Source organism: Staurois parvus, unplaced genomic scaffold, assembly GCF_062004578.1.
Source record: "Staurois parvus isolate SC_StPar_1 unplaced genomic scaffold, SC_StPar_1.0 ptg000287l, whole genome shotgun sequence".
Lineage (NCBI taxonomy): Eukaryota > Metazoa > Chordata > Amphibia > Anura > Ranidae > Staurois > Staurois parvus.
Window position 1 is genome coordinate 11,297,243 of NW_028318083.1, and position 13,718 is coordinate 11,310,960.

At 41.5% G+C, this 13,718-nt stretch overlaps 1 protein-coding gene across 1 annotated transcript in view; it reads right to left on the minus strand.

Moving 5' to 3' along the window:
• Positions 1-13,497, minus strand: part of MRS2 (magnesium transporter MRS2) — a 30,879-nt gene extending 17,382 nt beyond the window's left edge. Inside the window, exons 1-7 of the mRNA XM_089682252.1 lie at positions 13,182-13,497; positions 10,139-10,212; positions 5,303-5,339; positions 5,055-5,167; positions 2,263-2,436; positions 1,166-1,296; positions 966-1,082 (exon numbers count right to left, since the gene is read on the minus strand). Of these exons, the coding sequence (XP_089538378.1) occupies positions 966-1,082; positions 1,166-1,296; positions 2,263-2,436; positions 5,055-5,167; positions 5,303-5,339; positions 10,139-10,212; positions 13,182-13,377 (842 nt within the window). The 5' untranslated portion in view covers positions 13,378-13,497. The remainder of the gene's footprint in view (positions 1-965; positions 1,083-1,165; positions 1,297-2,262; positions 2,437-5,054; positions 5,168-5,302; positions 5,340-10,138; positions 10,213-13,181) is intronic.
• Positions 13,498-13,718: the final 221 nt, after the last annotated feature.

A 13,718-nucleotide genomic window follows, 5' to 3' on the forward strand; every position in this document is an offset into this window, starting at 1 on the left:
GGGGACCCCAAAAGGGTTAATATGGACACTTCCACTGTGCACCACTGACTCCTTCAGTGTGGTGGCAGAACCAGAAGCCCAGTTAAGAAGCAACTCTTGAAAATCCATTATGAAGAAGAAGCAGTTGTTATGGGCAAATAAACCTAGAGACTGGACTTTGGAGCAGGAGAAGAAAGTAATATTCTCAGACGTAACCCAGGATTATGTTCATTGATACAAGCCAAACGTCATTTGGCTCTCGCCTGGAGAACCTCTTTGAACTGATTGCATCCAGCAAGCTCCTAAACAGCCACCTAAAGTCATGTTTTGGGGGTGCCTTACTACTCATGGACCACTCATGAAACACTTCACCACATTGAAAAGAATGATGGACAGTAATACGGTAAGTATGTAGGTGTTCTGATGGCAAAACTGACCCCAGTACTAAAGAAGTTGTTTCCTGATGGAGACCGAGTGTTCCATCGAGACCTAGCTCCCTACCACAATTCGAAGTTAACTAAAGACTTTATTTCCCAACAAAAATTAAAAGTATTGAAATGGCCAGGAAACTCACCAGACTTAAACCCGATAGAAAACCTGTGGGCTATTGTGAAAGCTCACATATGAAAGATGAATGCTTGCATAAAAAAGATGGATTGTACATCAAAAATTAAAATGATAGAAAGTGTTCTCCAAGTGTGGTTTAGGGACCCTGACAAAGTTTTGGGTGAAAAAGTAGTGGCATCAATGCCTAAGAGGGTAAGGGAGCTAATTAAAGCTAAGGGAGGCCATATCAATTACTGACAGATAGTAAACACAGTACATTTGTTTTGCAAACCTGAAATTGTCTCATTGTAATATACGATTTGCCCCAACTAATTTGCACAGTACTATGCATCCAAAATGTGAACAGGTTGAAGCAAGCTCAGGGCTGCAGTAGTACCAGAATTTAAAAATTCCAAAAAGGTTTGTATCGCAATACATACGGGGGCTGAAGACTATCCGGCTTGGTCAAACACAGTTCTTCAATAAGTTCATCTTCATTCAAGATTTCTAAAATTGCTTCTTTAAAAACTTTGATATCTGTTTCTAACTCTGATAAACTGAAATAAATTTAAAAAAATATTTTTAGAATCCAACCCAACATCATAAGAATACAATCCATTTGTTTACATTTACAGTTTACCTCTTTCCATTCTGGAGTAGAACATGCAATTTACTTCTATCTACTGACATTAGTTTGGGGTCCACCAACGCTTCCAAAGTTTCCAGAATATGAGGTTGCAGATATTGAAGTCTCTCTTGTAGAATGCTAATCTAATGAACAACATGAATGCAGACATTACTTCAAGTCGAATAAAAGAGAAACAAATCACAGAAAGCTGATGGCACGTCATACTAACAAAAAGAGGACTCAACAGTCCCAAAATGAATGAATTAAAAAGAAAAAGTCTACCTACAGACAAGCAAAAGGTGCACCTTGTCACATTGTAGAGCTAATACCTTTTGCAGTTCCACTAATTAGTAGGGACAATAACAATCATTTTTACAGTGGAAGCCATAGGTCTAAAAAAAAAAGTAAAAGCAACACAAATGAAATGATAGTACTTTTGAAGCTCTGCCTAGTCACTGGTTGCCTCTTTAGAAGTGCCTTCAATTCATATGATCAGATGTCTTTAAAAGCTGTTTAGCAGTGCAAATTTCTATCACTTCAGGCCCAGAGATGAACTGATAAGATTTTGATAGGGAGGCAGTTTTTTTCCTGTATCATGTGGACATTGATAGAAACAAGGGTCAGAAATCTTTGAGGAAAAAATATTAGGAGATGAACATTCCACCACATGTAAGCAACACTTTTTTATATCTTAAATGTTCAACAACTGTTTTTACATGTACACTGCTGAAAGCCAATCCACACCCTTAAGAGAGTTGTCTGTGGCTGTCAATGTACCTCTGTAAAGAATGAAGATTCTTTCATGGCTCACCATATGTCAGTTCAAAGACCCACATCAGCACAATAAAATGAATACAAATGAATCTTCAATTTACTGATGTGACCTACGCTGTCACGTTCCATGTCCTGCATTAACACAGATATTTAGTGACTGTGATGGAGAAATTCAGGCATGAAAATCATTAATCCTTAGAACTTTAGTAAGGTAGCTTTATATTGACTCCAAGCCCATCTGTGACACATGTGAATCAAGTATGCATTAGTAATGGTACATCACACAACCGCTAGAAAAGTCACTTATTTTTACAGGTCATATTGTATCTACCCACCCTGTGCTGCAGGATTGCCTCCAAGGCTCTAAACTCAAAGGGTAAGGAGTATGTCACAAGCTGTCCTTCTCCTGCTAGCTGAGGAGCAAGTTCCCGAAGGAACCACTGCTCTAGATGAAGGTTCCGATAATCCAGTATTAGAAGATATTCTGTTGTTATGACAGCTTTTAAAAACTGTAAGACAGAGAAGAAACAGCCAATTCATAACACTTTGAAACACAAAAGAAAACTAAAATCAATTAAAACTAAAATACTTTACCAATATGGATTTTTAAAGTGAAATTCCAAGAAAACAGCTAGGTGCACAGTTTAAATACACATAAAAATGTTTTTTGCTCCCACTGTCCAACATTTCAAGGAGTAAACCCCCCCCCCCCCCCAAAAAAAAAAACAAAAAACGAAAAAAAAGAAAAAAAAAAAAGTTATCCTACTCAACTTCTCATACCAATGGCAATGAAGGAATTACAAACTACAAGAAAGGCATTTTGGACGACTTGCTGTAAAAAAATCAATCATAGTTAAAACGACAGTAAAAACTCTGGTTAAAATTCTGCACAAGCAATGATCGTTTGATTTCCATGTAGTGTGTTTTGACATCCAATTCAGACATTCCAAATGAAAGTTTCTAAATGGACAAACACCAAAATATTTCTTGTAAGTGAACAGAAAAATTGGATATGAAAGACTGTGTAAGATCAGAAACAATAAACAACTATAGTCTACGCGACAATGTTTCTATGTCAAACAAAAAAAACAAAAACCAAAAAGCCTTTGTTGTTCGAGAATTTTTGTACGATTAGTACCACCATCTTCAGGTTTGACTTGCTGTGAAACACTGAGGAAAACAAGACGATTGTTCGCACAATTTTCTTTTAGTGTGTACCAAACTTATCTCAAACAATTACGGTCTATTGCTGTCAGCCTTCTCCAAATTCCTTTTTTTTATGGTGTAATCTGGCTTCCTGTTAGAGGTTGGCTACATTTATTCTCCATAGTCCCACTGTATGTAGAAATGCAACCACCCACTTACCCCCCATAGGGCGGAGCCAGGTGACTGACAGCCGTAAGCGCAGGTGATGCGGGAGCCGAGGCACCACTCCTTTGTAATCTATGCCAGTTCTTTTATGTTAAATGTAAGTGCAATTTTATTAAATAAAAAGCATTAAGAGATATACGACACTATGAGGAACCCCTTTGTTATGAGTTCGGGACTACAGGAAGAAATTGCAATCTTTTAAAGGGCCATACATCCATTTATATGCAGTGCCAAATAACCTCCAAAGTGAAAATAAAGGAACGTGCCCCGGGGAGGGGCGATGACTAAGAGGAATTAACAGCAACCCCCAGGCGAGGAAAGAGTTTCTGACAGGTCCAATATTGGAAGTGAGTGCATATGGTGAATGGTGGTGGTAATCACTGCATAAGGAATACCACGGGTGGCAATTAAGAAGAATTGGAATCTGAAACTTTTCATATAATCAGTAGCAAAGAGGACACTTTATGAATATTTTACGCTCTATTATTACTTGGTATATTTATGTATTTTTATTTGTCACAGCATTTTAGGATGATGGTAAGTTGAATTGGTGTTGAATTAAGGAGGTGCAGCAGTATTTTTATGGGATTTTATCTTCACATAGGTTGTGGGAATACAACTTGCTGTTAGCAGCCTCTTACAATTATTATATCAGTTCACTATCACAGATCCACACACGGCTGGGATTTGTTTTATTATATTTTACATAATACATTCAATATTATTTGGTCACAATATACACTGTTAACTCAAATTTCATACACTGGTAGGGCGGGTTAGACACTCCTTGGTCTACAGTCCCATTTAAAAGTGGTAAAAACAAAAATATATTTCAGCTTACCAAACATTAGATGTGGTGGCTGGATTGGTTACTTTTTTAGGATTTTTTCCCTTCTGTTTTCACCTGGTGATCTAGCCAGTAACACACCTCCTGTATTAGAGTGCCCCCACTGTGGAGCACATGGGGCACCTTTGGACAGCAGCATTGTCAGTCTGGGGGAGGGGAGTGTTAGATGTATTAGCAGCTTTAGATGCACTAACAATTGTTTGTAAACAATAAATCAGTTACAGCAACATTTTTACTTTTGGGACAAAGGTTTTTCATAAATAAAAGCTGATCATTGTAAGCACCCCTGTTGGCAATAAATAGTTTGTCCCATCCATGTAAACTGATACATCTGGAAGAGAGCTTGTTCTTGTGAAAAAAAAAAGACTTACTGGCCAGGTCAACAGGTGAACATAAGGGAAAGAAAGACTAAAAAACGAAGCCATTGCATCTAGGTATTGGTAGGCTTCAATATAATAAGTCTATGCTTTCAAGTTTAAAAACGCTTTATTGTTGCAGTCACATATAAGCAGCATAAAATGTACAAGACAGATGTGAACAATTCCATACATCCTTTGTCATAACTGCTTGCGAAGGTATAAGCATATGGAATTTATTTTAATCCCCTTCAATCAATTTTTCTTTAATACAAATAAATAATATATCAAGGGACTGACCAGCACATTTTCTGAATTATCATTGCAGTACCAATCTAGCTCTAACAATTGTAATATTGTGCAGTCTCAATTTGTCTTGCTTTTGTTACTTTCACATTTTTCTGAAATTACGGAGAAAAACATAAAAAAAAATGGACTGAATGTGGGCTAAAATAAATTAAACATAAAGAGTAATAAAAGATAATAAAAAATGATTACAAACGGATGAAATGCATTTTGGCAGTCTATGATTTTGTACTTAGAAATTAAATACCTCCATTCTTAAAATGATCTTGTTATTTCTAGAGCTTATGCTCACAAGATGCTGGAATCTTAAATCTCGCGCCTGTAAACCCAACTCTTGGTATAACTCTGTTTTTTTCCTCTCTATAAAAACAAAGCAAGAAGTATAAATGTTGTATTATGCCATTTATAAAAATAAAATTGTACCAATAAATAAACTGCAACCTTACCAAACAACCTCCAAACAATTGTTACATAAAATTATATTCTGGTACTCACCAAATGATATTATGTTTCCAAGCTTGTCAAATTTCATCTAAAAAAAAATATATAAACATTGTGACAACTAATTAATACAAGAAAGATTATATTTATCATTTATTTGTTCTGCAAGAACTATACAGAAATGGCAAAAAACACCCCTACTGAGTGTTGATCCTTTCTGCTCTAAGGCTTGCAAACCTACAGCAATAACTGGAGGCTAAGGATGGCCTTAGAAGAGTCCATCTGTCTCAATAGGTTTAATGTTACAACCAGATTTAGGATGTAATATGAAATATGGTCACAGTGTGCAGCCCCCACCACAAGCCACCCCTCTCTCTTTCAGAAATCAGGGGTTCTTCTCCCCGCCAACTGCTGTTATCATTTGACACAGCTGTGTGGTTCTAACCCAGGGGTGGGCAAACTTTTTGACTTGAGGGCCGCAATGGGTTCATATATTGGACCCGGGGGCCGGACCAAGAGTAGATGAATGATGTGTATGTGTCATCCATAGTAAGTATAGTAATATTCCCCCATAGTAAGCATAGTAATTAATCCCCCATATAGTAATTCATCCCCCATATAGTAATTCATCCCCCATATAGTAATTCATCCCCCATAGTAATTCATCTCCCATATAGTAATTCATCTCCCATATAGTAATTCATCTCCCATATAGTAATTCATCCCCCATATAGTAATTCATCCCCCATAGTGATTCATCCCCCCTATAGTAATTCATCCCCCCTATAGTAATTCATCCCTCCTATAGTAATTCATCCCCCATATAGTAATTCATCCCCCATATAGTAATTCATCCCCCATATAGTAATTAATCCCCCATATAGTAATTAATCCCCCCTATAGTAATTCATTCCCCATATTAATTCATCCCCCATATTAAGTCCCCAAGTCCCCCCTGTGTCAATTCACTTACCTTTGCTCCGCGCGTTCCTCTCGCCGTGTTCCCGCGCCGTTCTGGTGTAGCATGAAAATCTGTCTCCTATGAGGATCTGTCCCCCTCGACGTATCTGCGCATGTGCCAGTTTCAGGCATTAGCAGCCGATCGGCGATCTCCGGCACATGCGTAGATACGTCGAGGGGGACAGATTTTCATGCTACACCGGTCTTCAGGGCGGACTGTGAGAGGAGCCTAGCGGGAGCCTAGCTCCGCGGGCCGGATTAAAAGGTCCGCCGGGCCGTATACGGCCCGCGGGCCGTAGTTTGCCCATTGCTGTTCTAACCGCACAGCCACAATATACATTTACAGGAATCTGTGAATGAAAACTACAAGTCCCATCTGCCACTGTGGCGGAGGGACTCCTAGTTCTCAATGGAGCACAAGCGTTGTGACGTCACCACACTTGTAGTCTCCCAATACTTCCTCATGTCCCATAACTGACTGAGGTAGAGACCTGTGGCTGGAGCAATAGTCTATTTTAGCTTTGTATAGATAGAATGTAGGGGTTGGTACAGGGGTGCCTAACTTGTGGCTCTCGACCGCAAACTAGGGGAGCACACTTCTATTATATCCTGCGGGTTTGGTTTTCTCTCAGAATGCAGGCGTTTTGGTGCAGTTTAGAAAGTGCACCACAGCCACAAGATATAATAGAAGTCTATGGCAAACCGCAGCTAACTTTAGGAAAGCCACAGGAACTCTGCACTGCACGTGCCTTGTGGGTAAACTGCAGCGCATCAGTATGAAAGCAGCCTTATAGGGGGCTCTGGACAGTAAGGGCTTGTTTACATTTGCGGTTTGGTAGCAGTAAAACCCCATAGTTGATACGTGTTTTTACCACCCCCAACCATTGGTGTAGCATCAGGAGTCGCAATGCTGACCCCACCCCATGCTCCAGAGGACCTGTGCGGCCATCCCTGTAACATTCTGTGTTATACTTGGACAGGAGAAGCAGCATATACAGGAACTGAACCTCTCCATTTTCCTCCTGCAACCACTGAAAGTCAGCTTCTCCTCTTCTTCCGCCCCCGTCGGCATTCAGTGGCTGCAGGAGGAAAATGTTCATTATGCAATAATAATAAAGAAAAAAAAATTGAAATTCTGAACCATTTAACTGTGGCCCATGACCAGTTACCAAATCACTTAAATGGCCCTCGCTCTTCAACCTCGCACCTTACTATTATTATTATACAGTATTTATAAAGCAGCAACAGTTCACTCAGTGCTGTACATTACAATGGGAGACAGAACATGCGACAGTACAATAACAATACAATACGATACACGAGGGGTTCGTGGGCCCTGCTCCTTGGAGCTTACAATCTAGGAGGGAGGGGATAGTGGTACAGGAGGAAATAGCTGTGGGGGATGGAGTGGTAGGAAGAGTGGAGGTCGTCAGCAATTAGCAGGGGGTGGGGTAGGCTTCCCTGAAGAGGTGGGTTTTCAGGGTGCGCCTAAAGGAGAGGAGAGTAGGTGATAGTCTGATGGATTGGAGTAGGAAGTTCCAGAGTATGGGTGACGCCCTGGAGAAGTCCTGGAGGCGGGCATGGGAGGAGGAGACTAGGGAACTAGAGAGGTCTTGTGAGGAGCGGAGTGTGCGTGCTGGGTGGTACTTGGATATTAGGTCACTGATGTAGTTCGGGGCAGTATGGTGGACAGCTTTGTTCGTCAGTGTCAGGATTTTGAATTTGATCCGTTGGGCAATCGGAAGCCAGTGGAGGGATTGGCAGAGGGGGTGGTGGAAACAGAGCGGTTGGTAAGGTGGATGAGTCTGGCTGCCGTATTCAGGATCTACTGAAGTGGGAATAGCCAGTGGCGAGGCAGGCCAGTGAGGAGGGAGTTGCAGTAATCGAGTCGTCATATGATGAGGGAGTGGATGAGCTGCTTAGTGGTTTCTGGGGTTAGGAACGTGCGGATTTTGGCGATATTACTATTGCCCTAAGTACAAAAAAAAGAAAATGGAATAGGAATTCCAATATTTTTGAACTGTCACAGGATGGGAGGGGAAATCTTCTAACAGCAAACAAGTTCTGATGAAAAACACAAAACAAAAAACAAAGAGAAAAACAAGATAGGGTCTTTAAAGGAAGTAAACACAATTTTTAAAGGAAGTATTCAGGCTGTCAAGTCTAAATTCTAGTTTTCTAGCTGTCATGCCAATGTGTCACCAATCTAGAACAAATACTTGGATTGTGATGTCTGACTTTCTAATCGGCACCAGTGATTCAGAAAGGACTATGTGATCTCAATCAGGCAGTCCATTCATGGGTATTATTATATACCCAAGAATGACAGAGCGGGCAATAGCAAACTTTTATCACATGAGCTTCTCATCCCCCATGATCCTTGTCTGCTTGTGACAGAAGCCCATGGCTGGTATTTCTGATCCTTCACTTTAATACAGTGATGAATTTAGACCACCTCACTGGAGTATTATACAAAAGGCTTTGAATCATCCTGTTCTATAAAAATGCCTCTTACAGCTGAGGAATTGGGAGCATTCATTTTTTTTTTATTTTAAAAAGGAGACAACACTTTTTCTCTAAGCCAGAAATCAGCATTAAAGGGACACTTATTTAGCCTATCCCCAGACCAATTTATACTTGCCTCTCATGCGTGCCCTCATGCCACTCCTCACCCTGTTGCAGTCAGCAGCAAGATGTTAACCCTAGGTTCACACGAGCGTTTTTTTGCTGTGTTTTGCAGAAACGCAGTAGAGTCCATTTAACATGATTTCCTATGTGACATGTTCACATCTGCGTGTTTTCACCCGGTGCGTTTTTTGAAAAGGGTCGGGGACTTTTTTGAATGCAAAAAGTTGCATTTTTGGTTCTATAGACTTCAATGGAAATGCCGCAGAAAAGCATGTGCTGCGTTTTTTATGTGTTTTGCGTTTTAAATCTGCCTAGCAACAAGAAAAAAAAAAATGAAAAAAACAAAAAATGCAAAACAGATAAAAAAAAGCGGCAAAAACGCAAAACACAATGCAGAAACAGCTCAAACGCAACCTGCATAGGTGTGAACCTAGCCTTAGTGTTGGCTGTGACATCACCATGCAACCATTCTTAGGCCTAGCAATTGGCCTTTAGATTGTAAGCTCCACGAGCATGGCCCTCCTATTCCTTCTGTACTGAAATGTATTGTAATTGTACTGTCTCCCTTATATCGTAAAGCGCTGCGCAAACTGTTGGCACTATATAAATCCTGTATAATAATAACAATAATTGGCCACTAGCTGCATTATTGGAGGAGGTGACATGCCCCACTATATCAGGAAGTGATGGCTATTTTGCTGCAATATGCAAAAAGAAGGGAATGGGGAATGTCACAGTGTCTTTAGGACTCTTTCACACTGGCCCACATACAAAAATATACCGTTTACGTGTACAGGCTGATGTCCATTCAGTAAAGGCAAAGTTGGTGGTGCCTTGTATTTTTACACCACAAGATACGGTTTCACCTTTTTTATTTTTCATCTTTATTGAAATGTCACTAAGTAACATTTCTTTCTTTTCACCAAGTGACATTATATGCAATGCACTTCAGCTGTGATGCTTAAACATGTACAGACAGACAGAGACTTCAGGAAAGTTCCAGTGTGGTGTAGAAAAATGCAGACATACTGTATTATTGTGCATTTCTCTGCTCAGTTGTGGTGTGAATAGGGCACATAGAAAGCAATGGTTTTCTGTATGCTCTTGTGGAGACTTGCACTTTTCAAGTGCAGAAAAATGCTGGTCCACACATGGTAAGAACGAGCCCTTTCCACATTGTATATCAGAGGTTACACTGCGTAAGACCTACATACTGAGCCTTTATCAGCACTATCATTGTCTTGCTGTGATCATCTTATGACTACACTGGCTGTAAGAAGAATACAAAGAGTTTTAGCTTACCACAGAAAATACTGGTGCAACACTGGCTAATGTGGCATGAGATGTATCGGAGTGTGTATACCGGCAACCTGTACCTGAAAAGACAGCAACATTAGTCATGACATGTAGAATTTTTCCAGTTCATTTTCTGTAGCAGTGTTCTAGGACTACGAAGGGTCAAGCAGACCTATGTTTTTCATGGAAATTCTAGTGCAGATGTATTATTAGGTATTTGATATGTAAAATTAATTTCATAAAGATTATAACCTGACTAGTCCCATGTGAACATATTGCTACCTACTGACTGGTGTTAGCTGTAAGGTATTTCAGTGGTGGGCTCTTTGGTCCTAACACCAACCAATATACCAGATCTACTGTGCATTTGAAGTAACATAAGCTGGCCGTACATGTACAGGCCCATTGGCTGTACAGAAGTTGATCTACCGATTGAATTCTGTACTACCACCCTGTCAGGTTTTCTCCGCTTGATCAGCGCCGCTGGCTACAGCCAGGAGCACTGATCAGTATATTGTGACAGCGGGGGAAGTCTCTAAAGAAAGACTAAGTGGGGAGGATTCCCTCATCTACATCAAGTGTGTGGATTGGGGAATCAGGTTTTTTTTTCCATTAAATCCACTTGTTGAAAAAAAAGAAAAAAAAAAAAAGACTCATCTAGCGGCTGTTATACACTTTAAGCTGAAAGGCATCCCATGTCTGTATGACTTCAAATATCAAGAGGAATTGTTGGCTGAACTCTGTGCAGAGATCAACACTTCCAGGAGTATCCCCCTGCTACAGTCACTAGTTCCGCAGCTGACCGCCACATGCTTGCTTGTGCTAAAAAGTGTCAAAATGCAGTACAGCACCCATTGGAGATCAACAAAGGGAAACACGTTATTTCTTGGTGTAAATATTGGTGCACTTTCAATAATGCCATCACAAAAGGTCTGTTGTTGCACCAGCTGTACAGGCAGCAAGGAGCAGCACTGCAGAAGGAAGAAGATTATGTGTAAGGATGAACAGGGAGGAGCAGCACTGCAGGAGAGAAGGTAGGATGTGTATGGATGGACAGCCATGAGCAGCACCACAGGAGGGAGAGAGGAGGATGTGTATGGACAGACAGTGAGGAGAAGCACTGCAGGGGGGAGAGGAGGATGTGTATAGAAGGACAGCAAAGAGAAGCACTACAAGAAATAGAGAAAGAGGTGTATGGCTGGACAGTAGGAGCAGGACTGTAGGAGAGAGAGAGGAGGATGTGTATAGATGGAAAATGAGGAGCAGAGCTACAGGAAAAAGAGAATGTGCACGGATTACAGTATTGACTAGCACTAGAGAGAGAAAAGGATATGTATGGATGGACAGTGATGAGTAAAACTACAGGACAGTGAGGAGGATGTGTATGGATGGACAGCAAGAAACAGCAGTACAGAAGAGAGAGGAGGATGTGTATGGACGGACAGCAAGAAACAGCAGTACAGAAGAGAGAGGAGGATGTGTATGGACGGACAGCAAGAAACAGCAGTACAGAAGAGAGAGGAGGATGTGTATGGACGGACAGCAAGAAACAGCAGTACAGAAGAGAGAGGAGGATGTGTATGGATGGACAGCGACGAGTAGCAATACAGGAGAGAGAGGAGGATGTGTGTGGACAGTGATGAGTAGCACTGCAGGAGACAGAAAGGGAAGGATGTGTATGGATGGAGTGTGACAAGTAGCAATAGAGGAGAAAGAGGAGGATGTGTATGGATGGATAGTGAGAAGCAGCACTGCAGGAGAAAGAAAGGAGGATCTGTATGGATGGAGTGTGACAATTATCACTACAGGAGAAAGAGGAGGATGTGTATGATGGACAACAAGTAGCAGCACTACAGGACAGAAAGGATGATGGATATGAAATGGAGAGAGACAAGCAGCACTACAGGAGAAAGAGGAGGATGTGTATAGATGGACAGTCAAAAGCAGCACCACAGGAGAGAGAAAGGAGGATGTGTATGGATGGAAAGTGATGAGTAGCAATACAGGAGAGAGAGAAGGATGTGTATGGATGAACAGCGAGGAGCAGCACTACAGGAGAGAGAGAAGGATGTGTATGGATGAACAGCGAGGAGCAGTACCACAGGAGAGAGAGAAGGATGTGTATGGATGAACAGCGAGGAGCAGTACCACAGGAGAGAGAGAAGGATGTGTATGGATGAACAGCGAGGAGCAGTACCACAGGAGAGTGAAGAGGATGTGTATTGATTGACAGCGAGGAGCAGCACTACAGGAAAGAAAGGTGGATGTGTATGGACAGACAGTGAAGAACAGCACTACAGGAGAGATAGAGTAGGATGTGTATGGATGAACAGCGAGGAGCAGTACCACAGGAGAGTGAAGAGGATGTGTATTGATGGACAGTGAGGAGCAGCACTACAGGAAAGAAAGGAGGGTGTGTATGGACAGACAGTGAGGAGCAGCACTACAGGAGAGATAGAGTAGGATGTGTATGGATAGACACCAATGAGTAGCACTACAGGAGAGATAGAGTAGGAGGAATATGGATGAACAGCAATAGATTGGAGAGGATGATCTGTATGTACAACGGAGCAGCAATGGGGGGAAGGGGGTATGGATGGACAGGGCACCACGGTCATGCAATTATTGTTATGTGAGATGTTTATTTCATCGAGATATCCCCATTGCTCAGTAAACCTGAATTTGCCCATACAGGGGGTGCAAAATTCAACTTTAAGGTTCTAAAACATTTTTGAAATGCTGATGGCAGGTTAATGAAAAATGGTTTTATTTAAAACTATGAAGGTGTGCTGATGGCGTATTTATTTTGATCTATTCAGTGCATACAGTGCTACATGGGTCCATATATAGGAATTGGCACTGTTCCTCCATACGCCAATGTCTGGTAATCTTCCGCTAATTAAAAATGCCATTTTACCAAATCCATGTGGTTTTACATGAAAGTGTGGGGCAGTCCTAATAGGCCAAGGTTACTATCATCTAGAACAATGGGTGTACTGTGGCAGGAGCTGGTGAAGTGTCCCCTGACATCCAGTATAGCAGAGCTCACCATTACAGATGTGGTCAGCCGTCCTCTCCTGTGCACGGTGTCCTGGCACCCATAGAGAACACACTGGAGGAAGTCCTTGGCCAGGCAGGAAGTTCCCGGAGATGGTGGTGTAAGTTCTGCTCTGTCTCGCTATACAACTCACATGTCTCCTGCAGACGGCTGACACAAGCCTGACTAGTGCCCCGGCTACATCCATGAGGACACTGAGACCTTACTCCACAATGACCCTTCCAGCACTCTGTATTCCAATCACTTCACCATCATAGAGCTTGGATTCCACATGAGTTACACAACCGGAACCGCGAACACTTCACAGCTGTCACTACTTCCAGCCGCTAGAGGGCAAATTCTCCCTAGTGTCATTGGTCTCCACCTCAGGAGCCATTTTGGCGGAGTCCACAGAAAGCTCTGTGTAGTGTCTGCTGTGCATAATACTGTACATTGTAAAGCAAAAACGTTCAATAAAAAGGGATAATTCTCCCCATTAGGTATATGGACAACTCCAACCCTTTTAACTACTTGCCTCTGGAAGACTTA